The sequence below is a fragment of the Pleuronectes platessa genome, chromosome 4 (genome assembly GCF_947347685.1).
Source record: "Pleuronectes platessa chromosome 4, fPlePla1.1, whole genome shotgun sequence".
Classification (NCBI taxonomy): Eukaryota; Metazoa; Chordata; class Actinopteri; order Pleuronectiformes; family Pleuronectidae; genus Pleuronectes; species Pleuronectes platessa.
In genome coordinates, this window is record NC_070629.1 from 15,833,460 (window position 1) to 15,859,413 (window position 25,954).

Genomic DNA, 25,954 nt, shown 5'->3' on the forward strand with positions numbered 1-25,954 from the left:
CGGTGGGATGAGAGAGGAGGGCTGAGATAACAGTAAGGAGGATGTGTGGGTGCTGCTGCAACCCGATAGCTTTAGTCCTCGTCTAAAACTCTGTGACCTCCTCCTTGTTCCCTGTCTGACTGCGTGGCTCACCTTCAATAACAAATACATGATTTGGATTAGGAGCACAAAGGCACATATTGTCAAACAACCCCTCCGATTTGACTATCTCTTTATGTTAGAGACCGCAAGATTAGTCGGTTTGTTGATATCACTGGCCGATTCTTATCAGTGAGTGATAATTTTGCAGATTTACTTCAAAGTATTACCTTTGAAAATCCATTTTTGTAAATGGAAAAATAAGCCAAGGATCTATATCAGTATCTCTGTTTATGTTTGCAGAAATGAGACTGCTTATTTCACAGAATAAACTACATAGAGAAGATGTGCATTCATTATGTTTTCTTATTTTCATAATTACTTATAATAAAGTTTACGGTTAAACTGTAAAATATCAGGCCTGGATTACATTTCTGTCCTGTATTCAAGGTGAACCCACCATGTATCAGTAAAAATCATAAATCATTACTGAAAGTTGCTTCTTTATTAGATATCTCTCACCCTCTTCTCAGGATTCTCTTGTTATCATCACATTCATTGAGCTCTGTCATGACGACGGTCAATTACTCTTCCCGCATGACTCAATCGATTCCTCGAGCCTCTTTATGTCACTTTTCTTCCGCCACAAATGAATGCTTTTGACAGAGTGCATGGTGAGACATTGCTGCTGACCTGTATTGTGGATAAAGACGAGGCAGAGGCAATGAAGCGGGCCCTGTGTCCGAAGAAGGTGCGTGTGTTTGACCTGTGATCCAGGGGGCCACATTAACAGCGTATGGATCCAATTGGGCTGCCAGGAAGCTGACAAAGTGTCAGTGGTCAGTTGTGCCACAGGAAGTGATCGATTGTGGGCCTCGAGGGCAGTGTGGAGAACTCTGTCTCTATCTATTTCCTGCCACAGACGCTGGTGTCTGCTTGAATCACGCCGTCCGCTATTTATTACGTCTCCCTCTCAAGTAATGCCAGCTGTTGTTTAAAAAAGTGCCCTGCAAGAGTCCCATTATTGATAAGTAGCTGTTTAAGCAGGGAGGTTTTGTTTGAATTATTACATTACTGATTTTAGATGTTACTTAAGTGCAACATAAAGGAAATCTACTGCACAGAAATACTGTCTCATTGTTTGTTTCGCAGGCAACCCTTAATCTCCACCCTGTCCGACGTGCGTCACTTCGGATAATCCATCTCTGTTGGGCTGTTTGTTTACAAGTTTTCTCACCCTGCTTCTCCTCTGCTACCACCTGGTAATATTCCACTGTCAGTGAGCTAAACTGGGTGGCATGGTGTGAGAGGTTGGGTGCCTCAGTTGGCAGCTGCCCTCAGAGAGAGGGGCTCTGATATGTCTAATTAATTTGGAGACTTACAAAGGTTCTCATGCAAATCTACACATCCTGGTGTCCTCACACTGGTGTTTTTAGATGGAGGAGAAACAACCCTGCTATTATAACCCAATAGATCTTCTCCACCCAAAGCAATAACTGTGTTATCCCCACACATGCCTCTGTCCCCCAGTTCACATATTGCCCAGACTCCCAGAAGACCCTTATTGTTGAGGGCTGTGTGGGGTGCAGGGTGTTTCTCCTTCCTCCCTTCTCCACCTCCACACTCATCCATCCTCCCATCCCCCAGGGACTCACCTGTCTGTTGCGTTCATCCATAATCCGCGTGATCTGAATCTTTTTCCTCCCCATCGTCCCCGTCTCTTTTCTCTCTCCTCTTTCTCAAAAAACTTTATGCTTTCTTCTCTCTTCTCTTTTTTCCTCTTTCTCTCTCGTCTTCTTCTTCTCCTTCCCTTTCTTCACTCTTCCTTTATCTCGTCGTTTTTTTTCTTCCCTGCTTTCTATTTGTTCCAATCAACTCAAAGATTCCAGCATCTGTACCTGCAAGAAAGGAAAAAAGAGGGGGTGGGGTGAGGAGAGGAGAGGGTGAGCATTAAATGAAATGAAATATGGCAAAATACTGAGAGAAAAAAATAATAAAAGTGGCATCATGGCAGCCACAAGGGAGGTTGAAGAAAGACAAAGAATCTGTCAACAATGTTGTGAGAACCGCTGTGTTTTTCACTGTCGATATCATGCAAATCAGTTTTTGCATTTTTTTTCTTCCCAGGCACCGACTATGAGAGGAGACAGCGCTGTCAGGATCTTGCCTCGTTCACAGAGACTTTGACAGTGTTTTGCAAGTGCCGCTAACTTAAACGCTCTAATCACCAACACTGTTACATTACCTCCAGACTGAGAGATACATTTTGTTTCTTCCCACGAAACTGCACTGTATTGACAGTGGAACTGCCAGAAACATCTTTTTCTGCTCTATCTGCAGCTCATCCCCCCAAATTTGCAGGCGTGAGGGGCGAGATAGGATACAGATGTAAAACTGAGCTCAGTGTTACCATGTTCTGACAAAACAAAAGCCAATATAAAAAGGAGGAGAATGGGGGGGGGGGGGGGGGGGGGAGTGCCAAGAGTCATCATTGGAGAGTTGATAGTAAAAAAAAAAAGAACTCGTTTTTTAGAGACAGAAATCAAACAAAATTCCAGCATGAAGTTAATCCAGCTGGAGATAGTGCACGTCAGTGAGTGCGTCTGAGGAGCAAATGCACTCGTGTTTGTGTGTTTGTGTGTGTACCTGTGTTTCATGAGCGCAGGCCAGCGCGGCTGCTGCTGAGCTGGACTGCGTGTGCGAAGACGAAAGCTGCGCTCCAAAAAGTTTGCGTGAGTGAGTGACTGTGTGTCCGTGTGTGTGTGTGCACGTGTGCGAGTGTGTGTTCTTGTGCGAGCTTGGCTAAGCCCGAGCTCCAGTGCATCTCTCCAGAGTGCTAAAGTAGGCCAACCCAATCTATCTCAGGGAGGAGCAGAAGAACTGTTGTTGTGTTTTCTTTTGACAGTAGAGGTGATAACGTCCCTCGTTATGCAAATGAGCATCCCATTATTTAAGCTCAGTGCAATGCAGGGGAGCTGTCAGCGCCGTCACATAAAAAAAAAATCTTCCATCTACCCTGCCTTTTTTTTCCTCTCTCTCTACTTTCCCCTTCTTCTCTCTTCTCTCCTTTCTGAACCAGATTTCCGGCACCTGGCAGCACAAGCATCAGACGCTGATGTGGAAGACGACACCGCTTCACCAAAAGACATGTCAGTCTCAGTCTCTCTCTCTCTATCACTCCCTCTCTCCTCTCATAAACCCTTGCTCTCTTCCTTGCTCTCTCAGATTCTCTCCTTTGCACGCTCCCACACACACACACACACACACACACACACACACACACACACACACACACACACACACACACACACACACACACACACACACACACACACACACACACACACACACACACACACACACAGTAATGCACCTCCTTTACCCTTCTTTTATTTTTTTCCTCCCTAACCTGAATCCATGTATTTATTGAGTAACATGCATGAGAAAGCACAAGAAAGCTCTAAACCCCTGAGGTGAGTGCAGCACATTGCTATGCACTTGACCTCTTTGTGCTGGAGTGTAGGACATTGATAATGAAATAGCGTAATAGGAACATCCAGGCGTATTAGTAATAGTGACAGACAAAAGGCCTGTAGCAGTAACTAGAATGACCATGTGTCCCCTCAGAGTCCAAGTGCAAAAATGCACAGAAACATTAATTTATTTCAGATTTAATATGAAATAAAACTTTTAATATATTCTATGAATCTCTGCCCAAGATTTTCCATGTGCAGAGTAAAACAAAACAAGACAATATGATTTAAACAATAATGAAATGAGCAACAAAAAGCTTCCTGAGTTGATGTTTGGGACACGCCCACTTATGAAAGGAATGAGATACAAACACAAACACATCACTTGACAGTTTGGACAAACAGCCGATCTACGCCATCACAATAATAACAAGATCTAAAATAACTCTGTGGCAGCTCTTAAGAGGCTACCCCAAACATTTTAGCATCACTGTGAGCAAACACACCCAACCGATAGACAGGAAAACAAAACGCTGCCCCCTGGAGAAAAAAAACAAAGACGGATGTTGTCAGACAAACTCGGATTACAAACCAACACTAAGGCACATGGCACAAGACAGCCAGACAAGGATATCAATCAAGCTGGCGTACCTCAATCACAGGCTGACAGCATCATCCCCTCCCAGTCTTTGTGCACAACAACACTACCCAGCCCAGGCATCGCTCCAAACAAGGAGGCGTTACCGCCGTGATCCCTGCCTCCTGGCCTCCACCTCCTCCTCGTTCCACCCACAGCTCACAGAGCAGAACTGAACCTCTCAATGTCAACACCCGCTGGGGCAACACCTTAGGCCTTACGTAACATTAATGCTAAGACTAAGCCCGTGTCCTGAACATTTAATCCCCGCACTTGGCTCCCAGCGCCAGCCAATGCTCCCCGAGGTGAGGCTCTGCTGCCGCTCGCCGCTTAGCCCCGTGCCTCCCCACCCCTACGCCCCCACCCCTTCCACCAGCCACATTTCCTCTCACTCTTGCCTCCTCCTACACAACGACAAAAGTTCCCCTTCCGTCGTCCCAAGCACCCCTTCTCCCGCCACCATCCCCCACTCTTATTCACACCCGCCCCCGTCCCATATGAGTGCCAGGCAGCTCCTGGTTAAGCACTGCCCACCTCCTCATCAGGCTCCCTTCCCTCGCCTTGCCATGTGGCGAAGGGAGCATCAGTTAACAGATTACCACCGAATCACTCAATCCAATTTAGCCTCATAACGACGTGACAGTGAAACAGAGTGAAATGAAGCCCCGCTAAGTAAACACGGTCAAGTGGCGGAGGGCAGAGATCCCGAGCAGGAATTTGTCGCAGACACACCTGACCTTGAGAGGGCAAGGAGGTGAGGAAGCAATGAGAGGAAAAATGAAGACGCACAGCGCAAGAGAGGAGAACGAACTAACAAGCTTTTAGACATTAAGCCAATTTACTAATCCCTAAGTAAGGCGTAGGGGAAGAGGGAATGAGCTGCGAAAGATGAAGAATACACTTCAGAGTTTATTTGTCTTCTCTGAGGAGTCTGACTAATGGCAATGTCTGCATTCACACTAGTGCTGGTAACTGGATGGAGACCGGGGGGCAGGCGACATCTAAGGTCAGAGAGCACGCTGGCACCAAGTGGGCCGAAGCGCCACGGTTGCTCCTCCGCTTGTTTCACACCCTGGGTCCCAACTCTCTGCTGCTTTGATTTGGAAAGGTGACAATGAAAGAAGGAGATGGGGAGTGGATGGGAGGAAAACGGAGAAATTGAAGAGGAGAGAGGGGGAAACGGAGTGAAGCACGGAGAGAAACCTTTTTGAACAGGCACCAGGCCTCTCCAGGGGGAGGGGAAGAGCTGTACTCACGACCCTCCCATCTGTTAAGCAGACGGACGGAGAGAGAGAGAGAGAGAGAGGGGGGGGGGGGGGGGGAACGAAGGTTGGGGGAGGATGGAGAGGGAGCAGCGATTCACCACATAGATCTAATGAGCATTCTCTCTCTCTCTCTATGTCTCAGAAGTGGAGCTGAGAGGACGACGAGAACATATACACTCAGTGCACCACAAGGCTTGATTCTAGGTCGCCTCTCTCCCAAGTGTTTAGTCACTAAAAACTAATATACAGCACAAGGCACTTTTTCACATTCTAATAGACAGTCTGTAGGGTGCTTGTTAATGTGGCTCTGTTATTGAGGACAGACGCTGGAGATGACTCCTTCGAATCATGAGGGCGGGGGGGGGGGGGGGGGGGGGGGCAAAAAGAGGAACTTTACCTTGACTCATGCTCGGGCCTGCAATTTGTCACATTGAAAGACGGCTGCGGTAGTTATTGTTTGTGAGCTGCGGAGAAGGGACGTGACCGCAAATGAGAAGAAACGTGGGGCTGCGCGAAATCGCCTTCCGAGAACAAAAGTTGAGCCCAGTTCGACTTCGCCCTTCAGAGAACTGCAAAGGGGAAAGACGTTAAAAACGAAACTGGCACTCCTGTAAATGCGACGTGTGCAGAATTCTGCTGATGCTGACATTCTCAAATCCTAATTCTACATGTTGTAGCAAATTGGGGAAGGTGATTTATCATGACAGGATTGGCGATGTTTTTCCAAGAAACCCCACCTCGGCAGCACAGCCTCGGCTTATGGTACATCTGCAACACATTTGGTACTAGCATGTGTCCTGGAAGAAAAAAAATGTATATATATATATATAATACCAGTATCCCCTATCCTCCTAGGAAATGTGGTTGTGAGGATTTGAAATAACATATTACACTGCAGTAAGTAAACCTTTTAGTAGGTGTATGGTACATTAAATAAACGCTCTCTCTTTTTAAATAAACTCCCATTTCCTTGAAGAGGTAGATGGAAAAAAAAGAAGCTTTAATATAGTTTTCTAAATACTATCTGAATGTCAGTACGGACTGACAGTGATCCATTTTCATTCCAGCATTCCTGTCATGTCGATTTCTTTTCCTCGAGAACATATTTCTTTTCAGATGTGTCGATTTTTTGGAGGTTTCTTCTTTGCGTCTGAAGCCGTGCGCACATACGTGTGTGTGTGTCTTTGCGGGCGCATCGGTGTGTGTGTTTGTGCTTTTTTTTTTTGTTGATTCGAAAATAGTGTCGCACAACACTTTATCTCTTGTGAGGATGAATGGAGATATATATGAGAGGTGGGGAGGGATCACACAGAAGGAGCGAGTCGATGGCCAGGCGGGATGGAAACAGAAAAATGTGTATCAGGTCTCATTGTGCCTCTAATGTCATTACAGGCAGTGACTCCTCTATGTGGCACGCCGCACTCCCCATCTGTCAGAGCGAGATAGGCAGGGTGACGAATGGCTATCACTGCTACTTCCCTCAACCCCCACCACCCCCTCCACTCTAATGTCTCTATCTTTTTCTTTTTTTTTTGGACTGCTGGGGGAGAAGATTGACCTAAACCTGGGCGGTAGCCCACGCGTAGGTGGGCCTCTGTGCTTCTGAATCTCAGCAGATATTAGGGCTAATTTAACATGTTAGCAGCTAAAGAGATTAGCAAAATGTACATCTGGGGATTAGAGTGATAGTGGTGGATCATCCTATAATGTGTTCATTCCTTATTCTTTATTTATTTTTTTCTTTCCAACTGAGCATTCGAGCTAAACTTGAATGTGAGATGCGCGTGTGTCCTCAAGTGTGGTGTGTGTGCTGCAGGATATGTCTTCACCTGTCTCTCTCTATTAGCTCATGGTTTAGTTGGATCATTAGCGAGACAGAGACGGTTTCACATGTATTCTATTTTCAATCTTCACGTAGCTTAGAAGTGAGTCACCTGTCTATTGATGAGGAGGAAAGTGAGCCAGTAGCCCGTGGCTGGCACAAGTTTTACAAGTGTGATTGACATTATGGAATAAAGTATATTGTTATAAGTAGCAGCTCTAGTTCCGCAGCATGAGTTCTCAATTCATCACCGAGCCCCGTTCAACCAATTCCTCAACTTAAAGCTTCATACTTCAACTTTAAACCTAATTGATTTCAAAACTAATGACAGTCTGCCCGCGCTGTTTCCCCCTCTTATCCTTCAATCCAATAGCTCTGCCCCGGGGTCTAGGAGGACAGAGAGACAGGAAGGACACACACACTAACACACGAACACACACACACACACACAACGGAAGGACGTGACATCAGCAGGCAAAGACAATCAAGGTGCTGAAGGTGCTTCCTTCACCAAATCACTCACATATGACCAGAGCACACATTGGGATTTAGAACCAAATCACCAAATCCCCAGTGCTAGATAAAGTCCAAATGAACAGAAACAAAATGATTTCTGAATATGAAATTAGATAACGCCTTCACTTGAATTCCCTAATATATGTATTCTTTTGCTTTGTATGTTTTAAAAATTGCAAAATCCCTTTTCACGAAGCAACAGATTTATTGGGAAAACACTGGAAATTGGGTTGATACTACGTTTTTTTAAAATTCTATTCTATTGCTTTATCAGTATCCGTTAATAATAATGAGGGTATGAGAGTGTGAAGCCCTGCCCTTCGTTTGGGCAGCTGCTTCTCTCACTCAGCACCAGTGAACATGGGCCTTGGGCCACCAGAGCCACAATGGAGATAGGTAGCCATCCGTCAGAGCCAGTATGGAGGCAGGTGAGAGCTATCTTTCCATAACCCATCGCTGACTTCCCCAAGGACAAAATGACTTGACACAATGCGTCAACCCCTCTGTTTGAAAGGAGGCCAAGGGCTGTAAAGCTGCAGCTGCTGGGCCAAAGGCAGATGAGCAAGAGGGCACACGTGAAAGCGAGGTGAAGCCAGACAGACGGGGATTGCGAGGAGGAGTAGCCTTCGTGGTTCCCTGCCGATTATCCGCAGCCTCGTTTTTTCTTTTGCGGCGATGGCTTATAGAGCCATGAGCGATAAACAAATAAAATTAGCGGACCACAATGACAAGCTTGCCACACACATGCCCGTGTGCCAAACTGGCGGAAAAAGTGGTATCAGAAAAAAAAAAGGAGAAGAAAAGAAAAAGCAGAAGCAAATGCGAGCCACAATTTGGTGAGGCCCCGGAAAAGGCTGGAATGAATCACCATTTACTGCATTCAGTCTTTCCATGGCACGAGCATAGGGAGGGGCGATGAGCCTTCAAGGATAAAGTAGAGATAGAAAAGATGATAGAGAGAGACAGAGAAAAAGTAATGGACTTAATAGAGGTGACACATTACAAGGTGGACGTTTGGCCAAAGGGGACAAAACGAGAGGTACTGAAAAGGTTTAGATTATGGAGGTGGTGCAGATTGTCAAACACGTCTCATGTTTCAAGCACTTAACTTAAGTTTCCCTTTATTAAAAGAGTCACATTTTCTTTCACTTCTTCCTCCCTCTCTCTTTCCAGTCGTAAAGTCATTTAAAATGCTCTGCCGCGGGTCAAGTTTTCCAGCCACTGTAAACCACTGTCCCAAAGCACACGTTGCCCTGTGCACCCAAGTATGCAACTGACCGCTGACAGGGACCGATGGCACGTTCGAAAAAAACTCTTCATCTACGCTGCGCAGGTAAGTTTCCCTCTGCTAATGTTTTTTTTCATGATCGCGAAGCAAGCGGCACAAGTAATGAACAATGAACCCATGTTGTGGAATAGCACTATATGAACCCTTCAATGAGCATCCCCAGCCCCCACAGGAACAGCCGGGAGTCATGTCACTAAGAACACAAAGCACTGACATATTCACCCAATTATGTTCCCCGCCGAGTATGACAATGTCTCAGGATGTTAGCAATGTTCTCCAGTGGGGGGAAAAGGGCAGAGAGTGTGTGCGATGTGCGTGTGCGTGTGCGTGTGTTTGTGTCAGAGGTTTGAAACCGAGGCTAAGGGCTAATTTGCAGCATGGGCCACGCTTTGCTTGTGTTCAAGCACACAGCAAACTTCCCCAGTAGTCCCATGTATGCCCCGGCACCCTCCCTCCCTCCCTCCCTCCCTCACCGCCCCCTCACCCCCACTCTGTATCAACACCAGACATCATGGTTAAGACGATCTGCTGATGATTTCATCACACCCAGCCCCAGCCCCCTACCCCTTTACTCTTTCTCTTTGCCACAGCATTCTAATCACCCTAATTAAAAGCTTTGTTCATTTAGAAATCTCTGATGACAATTTGTTTCACTCTACCCTACAGCAGTGGTGGCTGTGAGGAGAGGAGAATTAAATTTGATCTTCTGACAGCAATTATTAAATGCTCCCTCCTGGCCTCAATTAAGGCCTGCAGGCTGATGCTAACGTCGCTAACCCTCGCGCAAACCGCGAGGTTCCGGTGTGCACTTGCTTTTTCTTCACCACCCTCATTTTGTCATCCTTAAACAGGAATGTGGTGTTGTGGGTGCAGGTGTATCCGTGCGTGTCAGTCACTTTTGTAGGTATGGGGTATGGAAATGCATGCTTGCCTTTCATCTGTTTTGCATTTGCTGTCGGGAAGAGGTAAATAAAATGATTTCCTTTTTTGGGGTGGGTTTGTCTTAACCAAGTCAGCATGTGAGGAGTGGAAACTCAACGGGGAAGTTGTGGAATTTACTACTTTTTCTTTTCTCGCTTCATCAGCAAGTTTCCATAATGATACTATTACGTGAAGTTATTGTTTTCTAAGTTTAGACTTATGATTATTGTTGATTTGCACATCTCCACTTCTCACCTATCAAGATCATTCACTGTAATGAGAATCCAAACATATTTACATGAAAAAAACGATATATACCATATACATTAAAACATAAAGAGTTAAACACTTATAATTATGATGCACGAGTCTCACATGGAATCAGGTTCGACTGCGTATATGTAATAAAAGGATTGAATTAACCAATCAAAAGCAGGCAAATAGTACAAACTGTAAACAGTTAGCACAACGCCGCCTCTCCATGTTGTTGTGACACTCCAACAAGCATTACATGTCACGGTTGTATCCTTTCTGAGCTGCTGAAGTGAGAGCCACAGCTCCGCTTTGAGTCCATGCACAGTGTGTGGGTAATTTGCACAGAAGTAGAAGGTTGCACACTTCAACAAGGATGTCCTTCATAGATTCGACCTTCTGTTTTTTCTTTCTCTCATTTTTTTTTTTCTTCTCCGAATGGTCCCTGTGCTCGGCTAGGAAACCGAGTAACCTAGATCGTAGACTGAGGGGAGAGAGGGATTGTGTGACAGAGAAGAAGAAGAGGGACGGGGGTTGAGAAAGAGAGAGAGAGAGAGAGAGAGAGAGAGGCTGAGCTACAGAAGCAGTAAGATAGATTGAAGGTAGATAGAGACTTTGACACCTCAACGCCCGACTCAACGTTTAGGAACAAAAAACTCAGCTAGAATGATGTCATGTTCATTGTCTTTTTTTTAGGTTACCACAAGCTGATTGTGGTGATTATTGGTGAGCATCGTTTCCCTGTTGACGCTGCGCATCATTAAACAGAGATTGTTCCACTGTTAATGTTTGTTTAAGCAAAGGCAATATAACATTTCCAGGCACTGTTTCCTCACCACAGACACACATACAGACCCACACAAACACTCACACACACACAATCCCACACATACATACACAATGTGAACTGGAGACTAAAGTTTCAAAATTATGTTGCTCTGCATACACAATTTAATGTCAAATTTTGATTACTTAAGAAATAGATCAGGCAAATAAATAGATCAAAAAGTTTTCAATCCCCGTCATGACAAATATACATAACCAAGCTATTTATATATATATAATTGCATATATATATATATATATATAAAATAATAAATATAAATATTTTCCAGCACATGAACTCTTCTACTTTCACAGTGCCTTCGATTTCCCAGAGGATGGCTGGTGGTGAGATGTATGAGGCGAAAGGTTGCGCGGAGTGTGGAAGGCGTGTGGCGGCATACGGTACCTACAGATCAGCCTCTGTTTAGGGGAGTGGCCCCACCAAGGCCAGATCTGGGCCAGACTCAGTCCAAGCCTCTCATTAGTCATCGGCTGGGTGCCGCTTTCCCTTTTGGAGTGGTTATGGGGGAACCGGTGAGGGTCTGGCAGTTCCACTGTACTCCACTCCCAGCACCATCACAACCCGACCTCATCAAAGCGAGCGCTCGTAATTTGTCACAGAAAGCAGCCAATTAACATATGTTAAGGGAGGAGGGAGGACGAGAAAGAGGGAGGAGAGGAGGGGAGGGCGAGTGAAGAAAGATAGGGTATGATTAAAGAGTCTGCACAGCTGCACAAAATCAAGATGGCAAAGAGAGGTTTGAAAGAGACCTCAGACCAAGTAATCTGATAAAGCTTACTGTTACTTAACCCCATAAGCAGGAGCGAGAGGGAGAAGGGGAGAGGGGAGAATGGAATAATAGAGACCAACAAATATTAAATTACTGCTGTGAAGCTACAAGCTTTGGCAGAGAGCCTCTGCTCTCGATACGTGGCTACAGTGAAGGCCACTGTATCACATGGAGATGACCCTCTTGCCAAAGCACTACTGCCGTTTGACCACGCTCTATTTTTAGCTCGGCGCTCGCCCTCGTGCCTGACGTAGTTCACAGTTACGCTCAAATCTGCCAGGAATTTTCTGCTTTCACAAAAAATGTGAGCGCCTGGTGCACCGCAGCAATTATGTTCCCTTTCTCATGAAACAAAATGTGTCATTTCGTTCTTCATTTATTTTTTTCTGTCGCAAAGTCTCCGACAAGTTGCTTACATTCCAACTTGTTTGTTTGCTTTCAAATTCTTGTTCCTCATGGTTTTTTTTTTATTGTTTTTTTTCTCCAACATGCAGTGTGCGGTTTATTTATGCATGTGTGCACACCTGTGTGTGACTGTGTGTCTGCGCGCATGTCTGTTGTTGTCGATGTTGTTGTAGGAACATCTTGTGAAGTGAGTTGTGTGATATCCTGCCTTGTTGTTGGATACGGTGGCAGGCTGAATGCATTAGCAGTGCACGCCGCTGCCGTTCTGTGTTCTGTCGTCTCTCAGCCACCTCTGCCTTGTCTCTCTCTACAGCGACTGATCACACGGGGCTGACAAGCGAGTTCGGGTCTGCGTCTGCTGCGCCAGCCTTCGCTACGTGGGCTCTGACTCGTTCAGCGAGCAAACATGAGAGAGGCGGGGAGGAAGCTTAAACAAATTTAAGTGATTTTTCGAATTGTATGTCAAGTCGCAGGGAAATCCCTGCAACAAACAGGCTCCAAACTTGAACAACAGTTTTATGTTCCTACACAGTCATTTAAAAAAACTTTGTTCATTATTGTGATTTTAATTATTATTATTATTTGCAGTAGGAGCAGAAGTATCAGAAGTTATTTCGATGAAGCCTGCCCTTTACTACTATACATATATAAATCATGACTGTTTCCTTTTTTCCCTCCTCTTCCTCTCTCGTGCACTCTTATCTTTACCATCAGGCATCAATCGTTATTTATTTATTTTCCCTATTTAGGAAAGTAAAGGGCCAGAGTGGAGGAGTGAAGGAGTGGGGGGATGGAGGGGTGGAGGGACGGCGGACAGAGTGCTGCGCATATGACTCCCGCCGCTCAGTCGACTTCTTTCCTCCCCTCTTCCTCCTCTGCGTTGCGAGCTGGTGGTTCAGCGAAGGACCTGGCCGCCTTGAGTCCCCCCCCCCCCCCCCCCCCATCTACCCCCACAGCACCGCCACCCCTCCGCTCAAATCCCTCCGCTGCAAAGCACAGCTGCACCGTTCACATAACCTCGCCTGCCCCCTCGTACTACCCCACCACCGCCGCCCCACCCCACCCCAGCTAATGATAGCAGAGCACGTCCCCTCCACAAGGCAACAGCTTTTTCCACTTCATGTACATACACACAAACTTGGCACACACACACACACACACACAAGAGCATTAGACACACACACTAAGTAGTGGGCACATCATATCCCCTTTCCTTCTCTTGGTTCCTTCCCTTCATTTTTTCTCACATCATTCAATTTCTTCCCCTTCTCTTCACCCTGAGAAAAATCCCCAAGTCTTGTGACCCAAGGAAGGCCTGAGAACATTATACACTCACACACACTCACACACACACACACACACACATTTGCCCTGCACAGTATAAGTGACCTGCATCACAGCTGTGTGTGGGAATTCGTACGGGTGGGTGTGCTAGCGGGAGGGTTGACTGAATACATGTATTTGCACATATACCTGCGCACGTCAATGTTCACACTGCATGTGGTGCATGTGCATTGCCGCGTATAGCTCCATGTGTTATGCATTTAGTCTATGTGATACTGTTGCGTGAGATGTGTGTCTACGTTAGCAGAGGAGGAAGGGAGGCGGGGGGGGGGGGGGGGGGGGGCCTCTGGGCTTCTGCTGCGCCTACTGTGAATAAACAACTCATTACACGTGTACTTAACCAAGGTGAGCTGGCGAGCAGTGGAAGCTAATCCCCGTTATCGTTCCCACCGTTTCTCTTCCGATTAGGCTACAGGGAAGAGGAGCCCGGGAAGGTAGGCTGCTCAGTGCGTATAGGAGGAGGAAGAGTGGAGGAGGCGAGAGGGAGCGAGGAGAAAAAAAAGCATGTGAGTTAACTTCCCACAAGTGCCTTTCTTACTTATACGATCCTTTCTCACTCGATCTTGCTCGCTCTCCTCTCTAGCCTCCTGCCTCCTCTCCTTCCTCCTCCCCTGTGGATTCCGCGCTGCTCTTCCTTGTTTTTCGACCATCTCTCAGAACTGGGTCATCGACAGACTGCGTGAACATGGGAGGGAGGAGAAAAAAAAAAAGGGAAAAAAAAGAAGCATGTTCTTTCTATGAGAACAATCCAAGGCTTCTTTAACAAGTAGTCCGCTTATCAAATCAAGCTGTCAAAAGCACAATATTAACAGGCAGCACAGTTTCCTCCACAGAGATAGAGGGAGACAGCACAAAGCAGGAAAAAATATAGTGATTTCTCTTTCGCTGTGTGTATACAGTGAACCAAGGGCACCAGAGCTTCTTAAAGATTTCTCTCCTTCTCACTCTCTTTATGTCCCACTCTGAACATGATTATTGGGCCTCTATTATAAGGGGCCAAAATGGAAAGGGCCACTCATTTAGTGGGGGAACAATATAGGAACAGGAAGCAGCAAGGATGATGCTCATGTTTGAACAAATTATAGGCTTTACATGCAGTGTTTTTCCACCTACGATTGGCCACTTGTGCATCTCAGGGCCAAATGAAAAGTCAAGCAAATAATTAGCTGATTAAATAAAGGAATACGCTGCCAAATGACAAATGATTATCTGCCCACATAAGTGAGACATTCAAAATTAGTTTGACCCAACCAATCAAAACGTTTTCATAAATAAATGAATGCAGACTGCCTATAATAAGTAAGCTCCACTCTCGTGTGTCATTATCAGTAAATCAATAGACTTCTTTTTTTTTTTCAGCGATCCATCGTTAAAAACAAACTTCTCATTGCATTTAAAAAACATGTGAAGCCAGATCATCTGGTAGGAAATCGCGAGCAGAGTGTGAGGGAAACAGTGCACGGGGAGAAAGTTAACGCTAACTGCTGTTCACAAGGCATATGTCTGAGACGCAGAAATTAAATTAACGAGACACCTCCGCATACAGAAGGCAGAGAGGAGAGAAAAAAAAAACTCCCTGTGACCTTATGCTCATAGACGAAGTATCAAAAAAACACACATCTCAATTTGAAGACACTCTATTGTGTGTTGCCATCTTGCCACTCCTCTTCAAGCATTACAGTCTGCTCTCTATTCATAAGAAGGAATTTACTTGTTATATATTTTTTTTTAATCCGTGCTTGACTAAATCTGACAGTGTCAGATAAGGCCACTCGCGATGAACTGTGAGCCCCTTTTGTGTTTTTACTCCAGAGACTGATTTTCTCACACCCTCGATCTCAGTCCCATCCTGTTTGCCCGGCCCCTGAGGGAAGGGGGGGGGGGGGGCTGCTCTGTCGTACAGCCCGGAAAGGGCGGACGGTGGCTGGATGTGACGTGGAGGCGCTGGGACTCGACTGGAGGCAGGCAGGAGCCACGACAGGTATCCCCCCCGCACTCCCTCGGCTATTTATAAAACCGCGAGTCCAGAACGGCGGCCAAAAATAAGACGGAGGCCATTTTTTTCCCAAAATAATAAAGGCGGCTCCTTTGACCACCACCTTCGACACTTGCATGCCCAGACACAAACACCGGGATAAGAAATAACCAACGTCACCATGCAACAATTATTACCAAATATTAACAAAGTAGAAAAACTCCTCACTAGACAAAAGAACCATCGCTGTACTCGCAGTGAGCCTGCTCGAATGTGCACATCCTCACACATACATACACAGCAGACAAAAGTCAATATCAAGGCTGGGCTATTTCTGTAGAGAGCACTGTTTAGGAAGTGTGGGCCGGGTGCCAGTATTCTCCTCAGTATCGTCTGAGCGTCATTGCACTGCTGCTGTTATACAAACTCACCTCTCTCCTCTCTCACCCTATCTACCAAACCCCTTGTTCCATTGTCAGTGCTGTCTGTGTGTGTGTGTGTGTGTGTGTGTCTGTGTGTGTTTCTTTTATACACACACACATACAAGGTTATTTGGTTTTCCACTGGGTCGAACCACAGTGCCAGGTGAAAGCATCTATTGGCAGGATAAAGAGAGTGGCTGGTGTGAGATCACAAGGCCCCACTCTGCCCAGCAAACCTTGAAGTGAAGCGCCGGGCTGGAGTTTCAAACAAAGTGCCCCCCTCATTCATTATACATGCGACTGCACTGAAAATCTCCTTCCGCAACACCATCTCTTCTCCTTCTCTCTATCTTCCGCCCTCTCTCCTCACATTGTCCCTCTCCTTTTTTTTTTTTTTTCAGACAGAGCATCCATAAAGTATGAATAAAATTAATGACATCACGAGCTGCACTTTGGAAGAGCCACTGTAGGAAAAAGGCCATACATCATGGGGCAGAAGAAGCTGGGCCGAGAAAAAGAGTTCAAAAAATTGAGCGAGAAAGAAAAAAAGGTGTGTGTGTGTGTCTGTGTGCTTCACCCTTCTCCACCCTCAGGGCACCCTTCATATTGCTGTACATTATTACGTGTTATTACGTTTGATTTCAGATACTCTTCAGCTGAAAAGTTTGAACACAATTCATTTTTGTCTTTCTTTCTTTTTTTCATTGCTTCATGTAGCTGCAGCACAATTCTTTTTTCCTACATTTTCTTTGTCGTGCTTTTATTTTTTCTTCAGGTCAGCTGAGTAATGTAAAGTGTTCAAAACAGTCCTGTTGCTGCACAGCATTTTTACAGGCCGGCCTTTGGTGTGGGAATGGCACAGATGACAGTGGAAAGGAACACTGGTGTGGACTTTGGCACGACGGCGCTTGGTCGAGCTGCGTGCTCGGTGGGAGGGGGGGGGGGGGGGGGGGGGCACTGAGCGTGGATTCGTATACAGCTTTTTCTCAGCTTAGACGGTGTTAACAGCGTTTTTAACAGCCCGGTCCCCACAGAGTTGAAAAAGTGAACCTTCTTGATGTTGCAGACTTTGCCCAAATGTCTGGTGAAAAACAAGCATCATCGTTAAGACTGTAATATACGTCCTCGGAGCAGCAAAAATACATAAATACAATAACAGCACTGCCAATTGTGTGGAATCTACTGCAACAATCTTCCTGACTGGGTAATTTTTTTACTCCCTTTTCCTCTTAATCCAGTATGAGCATAAGATCTATTGAAAAAAGAAATACCCGGTAGCAATGTGAGGCTCAGCAGCAGCGTGGACGGGGAGCAGTGGCGGCAGCAGCGGCGGCAGATCGTGGCAGCCGAGAGAGCCGGGGTTTCAGATGGATGTGAGCTTGTGTGAGGCCAAGGCACAGAGCTACCTCTGTGCGTCTCACCGGACGATGTTGCAGAATGACTCGGCTATGTTGCAGCCGTGACAAAGATAAATTACAGCCACTGGGAAAAATGTCGAGTTTTTTTTTTTTCTCACCGTTTCTCCCCCCTCCTCCTCCTCCTCCTTTTTTCACATTGGGTGTAGGCCAAATGTGTGCCACACCAAAGGGAGATGGAGGGGGGTGGGTTTCTGAAAATATATTTGGGGGTGAGAAGTTGCCCCTCGCCGTTCACAGGTCAGGTACTGTGTTTTATCATGGAACGCGCCTGATGTCGCCACATTTCTGCACACGGACAGCAAACACCTCTCCCTCAAACTAACCCCAAAAAACTCACTAAAAAAGGACTCTCGGTTAATTTTGGACTTACCGCACAATATGTTTGCAGCAGTTATAGATCAACACTGTATGCGGTGTTACTATATCTGGATTCGGTTACACTGAATACAAATCTTAAAGGTAGGCAACTTAAGTAAAAGTCTGGTATTGAAGTTGATAAACTAATCTTTAAGCATTTTAACTCTTGTTTTACTTTTCTTTAACATTACACATCACGTCTGGATGCTGATGCTGAGGCAATCAGCCTGATGTGTTTGGACAAAGAGATGCAAACTCTCTTCTAGTCTAAATGTTTCTCTTTGTCTTATCATCCTAAATACTCCGCTCCCTTCACTCCTCCAGCCTCACTGCCTCCCTGGACTCTCTCGCTGTCCAAATATTTCAGGGAGCAGGCCTCAAGTATGGCGAGGTGTTTTGGGTGTCTCTTTAGGTGGGCTCGGCAGCTGACACCATGATGGTGTGGTCAGCACTGCTGAGCGCGGACCACCCAGCAGGCAGCTGCCGCCATATAATGACCAACAGGCCAGGCAGGAAACAGGAAGCAGGAAGAAGAAGGCAGGACATCCTGTTCATCTAGATCAATGTGTTAAACATGACATCACAAACGCATCTCTCGTTAATGAAAAATACCTGATCTGAGGCCAAAAAAAAGGAAAAGAAAAATGCAGTTCCTCTGCTTTAACTCACCTCAGCTCAAATACATTTATATTGACGTTTTTACTGTGTGTGTGTGTGTGTGTGTGTGTTTTCTTTTCCCTCTGTCTCTCTGTGCATCTATTTTCTCAGTTTGCCTTTTGAGCCCTCACATTGACACCGTTTTCCAGACTGCTCCATCATCGCAGACATCAAATCCTCCCCTCTTCAGTGAGAGAAGAAAGGAGAAAGAGAAACACACGCAGTTTCATTTGAATATACACCAGCAACACCCTCACGAAATTCAGACAAAAAAAAACAAAAGCACAAACATTGTGATGCGCAAACAGACGGAGACAAGGCACAAACTTGAACACACACACACACACACACGCACAAACACACCTCCCAGACACACAGCACATACCGACAGACAAACACACAAAGAAACAGCAAACACAAAGCACAGCACAGCCAGAAGTCTACTTTATGCAGAAATATTCTAAAATGTGTTTTACAATACAATTAAACATCAAAGCCTGATATATTCCTCTGTGATCTTTAACACCCCAGTGAACAACCCCCCCCCCATCCACTTACAGTGTACAGAGAAAGTTGCGGAACGTCACCGCTAATTACTAGATAGAGACAGAAGAAGTCTTTGCATCATTATGCAGGAACCAGGACATATTCAAATATATGCACTCCATCCACCATAAACCATTCAAGGACTGTGTTATTTACTTTGGATTATTATTATTATTTTATTTTTTTTAAGTTTAATGAGTAATTGCAGCACTTATGAGGCTACACAGACAGTGCTCCTAAGGCAAAGAAACATTTGGGGAAACATTTCTAACATGCACAACAGTTAGGACAATGAAAGGGAGATCTGTTGGAAATGAGTAAATAAACACACTGCGAGGTTGAGCCCGATGCTTTTCATTGACGCTATAAAAATGTGTTGAAAAACAAAAAAAGGAGACTTTTCCTCCCATGCAGCAAGAGCGAACACCTGCCTGGTGCAATAAACACAAATACAACAAGCCCTTGAGTTATTCTAAAACTTAAGTGTTTTCATCTGCTTATAAACAGGCGAGTAAAAAAAAAAATAAGAAAAGTTTTTCTAACAAATGACTTAACAGTTCAACATTATTTGTCAGATGCATTTACTCAGAAGAGAGCTTATCTTAGGTTTTTCACATTTGGATTTCAAGTGCATCTCCAAAATGTATATAAAATAATAAGAACCACAGTAACTATATTATTTAGAGGAAATCCAGGCGTTGTCTCCTGACAGTTTATAGGCTTCGTATATGGAGGTAAATACGATTCCCTACAATTGACTCTTATATTACCTCCCTGTTTGACCCAAAGGGCATGAAGTCCAATTACACTTTCTTCAATATCTACCTCCAGATCTTGCCAACCTGCAATCTGCAAATGAGTGTTTTACTGAGCAAACTCTGCAAACCCCTTTCAAAATATTTGAAACCATTAGCGAAAGAAAAAAAATACTGAATTATTTGCTTAAATGTAAATGCTTCGGATGTTTCCATTAAGAGAAAAAAAAATGTTTTCATAGATCTGGCTTTCCATGAGGAGGGGATCTTGAAACGTGCCTTCTGTACAGTTTGAAATGTCTGTGCAATGAGGCAGGACAGAGGTATACTTTACACCTTCTGTTTTTTTAAAGACGCAAGCTTAATGGCACACGTCTTTACAGCACTCGAAGCCTAACTCACTCTTTCTGGTCATGCAAGTCTTGGCCTGCCAGGGCAACCAAGTATTCACACATTTATATTCACGATTAAAAACATTAGCAACTCTTTATTCAGCCGATATCAAAACACATGGATACTGCTGAGCATGGCACACAGTGTGTCCCTCTCCTTCACTTAACTAAAGCTTCACTGAGCCCCTGGTGTACAGCAAAGTGCCCTGACAATCGGCTCAATGCCCTGGCCAATCACAGGGACACGTGACCTTCTAATCCCTCTCTGTGAGAAGGGTAAGAGTGTGTTGTCACTGTTGGTTTTGTGAATCAGCACCCAAAATCCCAAATGATTTGTCAAGAGGAAGAGGTCTTAAGAGAATAAGAGAAATAAAGGCAGCGCAGGCCAGAGAGTGTGGGTGTCGCAGTGTGTGTGTATGTGTGTGTGGGTGTGTGTGTGTGTGTGTGTGTGTGTGAAACTGTGTGCGTTCAAAGAAAGACATGGGGAGAAAGGGACACGCCATGCTTTTGTCTTTATGCATGTGTGTGTCTGTGTGTTTGCGTGCAAATGCGCGTGTGTGCATGTGAGTGTGTGCGTGTTTGCACAGGGTCTCTGAGATTACACAGCTTGGCTGACAGAGTCCTCTGTGTGTAATCGTAGGTCCACATGCGAGCGCTCACCTTCCTCTGAGCGGATTAACCTAACGCTAAATCCCAAGAGAGCAACAGGCCAGACAGGCCACACAGAACAACTTCATTGACGATGGGTAGGAGAGGGAAGGCCATGTGTAAAATCCTTTAATAGACTAATATGCTTTTAATTTTTTTATGAGTAAACAACTCATATAAAAACAGCATAATGGATTATAAAAAAGTGGCGGAACAATGCTCAGGACACTTCACCCTCTTAAAATGTGAAAAATGCCTCTTAAATATTGCCTGTGCTTTATAAAGGCTGTATTTTTTTTTAAAGAAAACTATAAAATGCAATCAAGCAGTAAATGACTTAATGTATGCAGTACGCTTTTCACAGAGTCACAAATTAGGTCGATATGCTGCAGTAGACAGCAACACTTTATCACTTAAAAATGTACTTTTCCAGAGTGCCTTCAAAATGTCTCACTAATAAACCATATTTCAAATTTTATAGCTTTTAGTTCTCTTGGATCTAAATAGTTCTTTTAGATCTCAATAAAAAAAGATTTGGATATAAGAGTTTCAAGTTTAAAAACTGAAGCTATTTCAACATTAAAATGGACAGAATTTATTTAAGTGATAAAATTAATGTTTACAAATTCACAATAAAATGATAGAGATTTACTTCGAGACTCATTTTTAATGACCATGAGTTGCATTGCACACAACCTAGTCAGTGCCACAATTGGTCCAAATTAAAATTAAGTGTGGCGTAGTAATTTTACATTTTATCACCTTCCTTAGTGCGTCTGCACATTTCATCACAGGGCCTCACATCAACTCCTCAGTTCAAAACAAATAAATCTCCTTTTTTATTTCTGAAGCTGCAACCTGTGAAAGTTGTCACAGGTTAATTATGATGTCGTTATTAATCCTCTCACTGCAACAGGTTCATTTGAGCCTCATGACACTGAACTAAAGTCCCAGAGTAAATGCTTCCTCCTCAGTGTCGTGGAATTAGGTCTAAACAAGCTCAGACCCAAAGTCACTGAGAAGAAAGTATAATTCAGCCTGAACACGCCAAACACTGATTTACAGTCCAGTTACCACCGCGTCTCTGTAGGAATAAGCGTTCAAGTACTGTGCTCTTTTATACTCTTGTATGGAAATTTATAATATTTACACCACTCTCTGTTTTCTAATATATTTATGAAAGTTACCTTTATGCATGCTTTTCTGATTCATTTTAAATCAATGCAGGGCAATTGTGATCAGTGCACCTTTGTATAATGCATTCGAAGTAATGGAAAATAATTACAGTTGCTTATGAACCCACAAAATAAAGCTATTACAGTGAGTTTGTTGACTCTATTGCTTTAACACAGCAAATTATTTGAAATGTTAAAACTTCGTAACAATTTTTTTTCATTGCCTTTATCTGAGTTTTTTTAAGTTTCTGGTCAAAAATAAATAAATACATGCTATACAGTTTAAATTCTACGTTTTGAACTACTGGTGGAACTTTTCATCATAGCACGGGAGATCAGAACATGCTTCTCATGTGATATGAAGGAGGGCAGCCTGTTCAGGGGCTGCAGCTCTGGGGCTGTGCGCCTGCATGTGGACACGAGAACGCTCCACAAGGTCGACACAGCACTCCCACTCCAACCTTAAAAACGCGAGGCAGACCCCCACTCTCCTTATTGACCCTAAACAGATATTTGGTGTCGGCCTGTAATTATACCCCGGCACACTATTGTCACCGGGATGAGTCGATCAGGGTCACAACAAATCGATGGACACAGTTACTTTACTTTGTTGAGGAGGCAAACGCGCATCGAAAAATAGACCCACCCTCCAAACCCGTCCACATAAGTTTCATCCTTTGGATGATTACAAATAAACACGGTGCAGACTGCGATGCGTCCCGGGGATGTCTGCGAGTCGGCGGCGAAGTGTTGCGTGCGCGGTACTTACTTTGTTTGTGCGTGAAATCGTGTCCGGGTTGAAGTGAGAGGTACAACAAGCGCCGGTCCGCGCCGGTCGTTTGGCTCCGGCCGAGTGACAGGAGGGGTTTCGCCGCCGCTGCTGGATGAGGATGGACTTCGCCAAGACGCACTTAAAATCCAGGAGCGCAACTTAGCGGAGGACGTCGCCGGGAGGGGGAGAAAAAAAAAGTAACCTACAGTGCGTGGTAGGAGTCTCTCTATAATGTCAGAGGAAACTCTCTCTCTCTCTCTCTCTCTCGCTCTATCTCTCTCTCTCTCTCTCTGATCGGACAGTGTCTGCTCAGGAGGCGGCGAGGACGCGTCGCCTGCTCTCTCTCTCTCTCTCTCTCTCTCTCTCTCTCTCTCTCTCTCTCTCTCTCTCTCTGTCTCTCTCTCTCTCTCTCTCCCTATCTCTCTCTCTCTCCCTGTGCCGGTGGACTGGAGCGGCGTGGAGCGGTGGCGCTGTGCGTAAAGCCCCGCTGCTGCTGCTGCTGCTGGACGTCTGGAGGCAGTCGGGGTTTGATGTTGGAGAGCTCGTGTCTGCCCCTTCCCACACAACCCTGACCGAGTCGCTTCCCCCCTAAACCTTCGCTCGTCTACTTCGAGGCGAAATAATCGATTCTCTCCCTTTCTCCCTTCCCTCTCCTTGTTTCTCTCTCGTTTTTGACTCCTGGAAAGGGGGCGGGCTCACATTTTCCAACTCCACTTTAATGAAAGAGGCACGGCTCTTTAATGCGTTATTATCGCGCCGGTCCCGATAGAGTGGACGCACAATTAACTGCTCAGAGAGACGGAGCGCGCGGAGGAGGAGGATGATGGGGAATGTGTGCTTTACCTAATGGAGCAACGCACGCCACGTTAAGTTAAACGTCTGCAGCCCACTTTAGACTGCAAGGCTAAATCCATGCTGACAAACTTATCTTATAGTTTTGGCCCTTTTTTGTTTCATGCATGCTTCGAAACAACTTTATCCCGGACAGTCCCAACTGAAAATCACACTTTTTCAAGATGTTTTCAGACCCAATGAAAACAGAGAAAAACACAGAAAAGTAAAATCCCCTTCTCCTGAAGTAGAAACAAACTTGACCCAATTTGCTGCATAGACCTTGTATGTGCACCACTCTCACTTTGAGATGTTAAGACTAATTGTTGCATTACGTGTTCAATAACCCCCTGATAATATGCCTATTCAATTCCGCAACACATTCCTCCATGTCTGTGCAGCATTAATGATGCCTCCTCTTATTTTGAGTCTGTACAAACCTTCCACCTCCAGCATGCGTGCTGCCAGTCATTCTCCAGGACCCAGCTATCTCCCCCAGTATAGATAAGGGCTGACACAGACAGTGAGCATGGGGGAATTACCAGGCCTTTATCCATCCAACCAAATGATTTCAAAACATCCACTCTATTAGTGTGAAGGCAACAATTAGAAGAGCAAGTTTGCCACTTCAGATAAGAAGCAGACAGGCAGCGCGATGGCTTTTTGTACAGAGATGTGTCGCCTGATAAGCCTTGTAATACCACAGTTGTATTATACTCACATTATACGGGGGGATGTATCGTTTTAGAGAACATTTAATGGCTGTCTTGAATGAAGCCTGTTATAATCTGATACACCATCAGGTCCCACTCTTGGGTTTTCATGAATCCATCTTCGTAAATAGAAAATATATAATCCCAGATTTTGATTAACATCAGTTTTAAAAGTTCTTTAGCATTTTTGGGGGGATGGTTAAAGTCTCACACTGTCACTTGTACGGTGGCAGATCTAGGATATTTTTTTAATCTTACTTTTCACAGAGGTGCCAATTATATGTCCAACATCCAACCATGATTCCTGATTCAGTAAACTGCACATTAAAGTGATTCCTACTGTTAGCTCTCTAGATTAAAGCAAGGCCACACATCATTGATTATATTTTTTAATTTCTTCTGTGTTCACAGTAATAATATTAATAATTTAATAAATAAAACGCCTTTCAAGAGACCCTAGGGCGCTTTAGACAGTCAGTACGGACACAGATAAAAAAGTAATTCACACTAAACAAGGACAGAAATAGACTTCAGCACTAATGGCAGGGTGGAGCGTTAACTGAGGCCTAAGGTCTTAGTGAACAGGTGGTGTTTGGTTTTACCAGTATCCTTACCTTCATTAAATTAGCATCATCCACTCTTTTTTTATCAATATGTGAATACATAGAAAATCATTTTCCTCAAAGTTTCCCTGGTCTTAGCCGAACATGCCTTTCACTAGACTGTGTAAACTGTAGGTAGACACCAAGCAATCTTCCCCTTCCCCTTAAGTTCACCTGTGAAGCCTCAGCCATGAAGGCAGCTGCCCGCCCTGTCACTCCGCAGTCATTTGAGGTGGGAAATGGAGGGACATGAAATCAGTTAATAAATAAATCAAGCTGGCTAATCTGCTTGACAGGCAAACATTACAGGCTGTAACTGAAGCCGCTGGTATCTGATGACTCGGGATACCACCTTCACATCACCTGACCCTTTAATCTTTAATAGCCTTTCCTCTGGCCCCCAGACCTCCGTGATAATCAATAGGGTGCAAGTCTGTTAGAAACAGTGGGTTCATGAATGCAACATGGCAGTCATCGATGGAGTCACATATCAGATCCTTGAAAGAAACGTACAGATGCGCCACCCTTAATAGAAACAGTCCCTCCTTTAGACGTCTTATCATGTGCCATTGGCAATTGCATTAAGTCTCCAACTGACATATGAACACCTATGGGTTCCATGTGTGACAGTACGTACCACATTCAAGGTTCCTTTCGTCTGCCGTCAGTGCTCCTCAGTCCTGTAGCTTCACTGTGCTGTCAGTAGTTCATCGTATAGAGGTCTTTTTCAGCATTCACGATGCTTGAGGTTGTGTTTGGTTGGCACCTGGGGGGGGGGGAGAGAATAAGAAGGACGTCAGGAGAGAACCTGGAAGTAGTTTGTGTATGTACAGTTCGGTGTGTGTGTGTGTGTGTGTGTGTGTGTGTGTGTGTGTGTGTGTGTGTGTGTGTGCTCAACAGCCATGTGAAATATGAAATACAGAGAAGTAAATGGGGGGAGGTGGATTGAATACATTCTAATGGTGAAAAAAAATCATTAAACGAGGCAAACACTGGCTCATGCATATTCATAAACGACTGTCTCACTCGTCTACAGGGATAAAGTTATAGTGAAGGCGCACTAACAGCCTCATT

General features: G+C 44.8%; 1 protein-coding gene across 4 annotated transcripts in view; it reads right to left on the reverse strand.

Annotated features, from left to right (window-relative positions):
* The window catches only part of mef2cb (myocyte enhancer factor 2cb), a 64,799-nt gene extending 39,167 nt beyond the window's left edge, over positions 1–25,632 (reverse strand). Inside the window, exons 1-2 of one of the 4 annotated variants that reach the window (XM_053420871.1) lie at positions 25,518–25,632; positions 1,734–1,976 (exon numbers count right to left, since the gene is read on the reverse strand). In XM_053420871.1, coding sequence (XP_053276846.1) covers positions 1,734–1,787 — 54 coding nt within the window. In that variant the 5' untranslated portion in view covers positions 1,788–1,976; positions 25,518–25,632. Of the gene's footprint in view, positions 1–1,733; positions 1,977–22,731; positions 23,026–25,517 lie in introns of those variants that run through there. The other 3 variants (XM_053420874.1, XM_053420872.1, XM_053420870.1) reach the window with 3 other exon arrangements.
* Between the last annotated feature and the right edge of the window lie 322 nt (positions 25,633–25,954).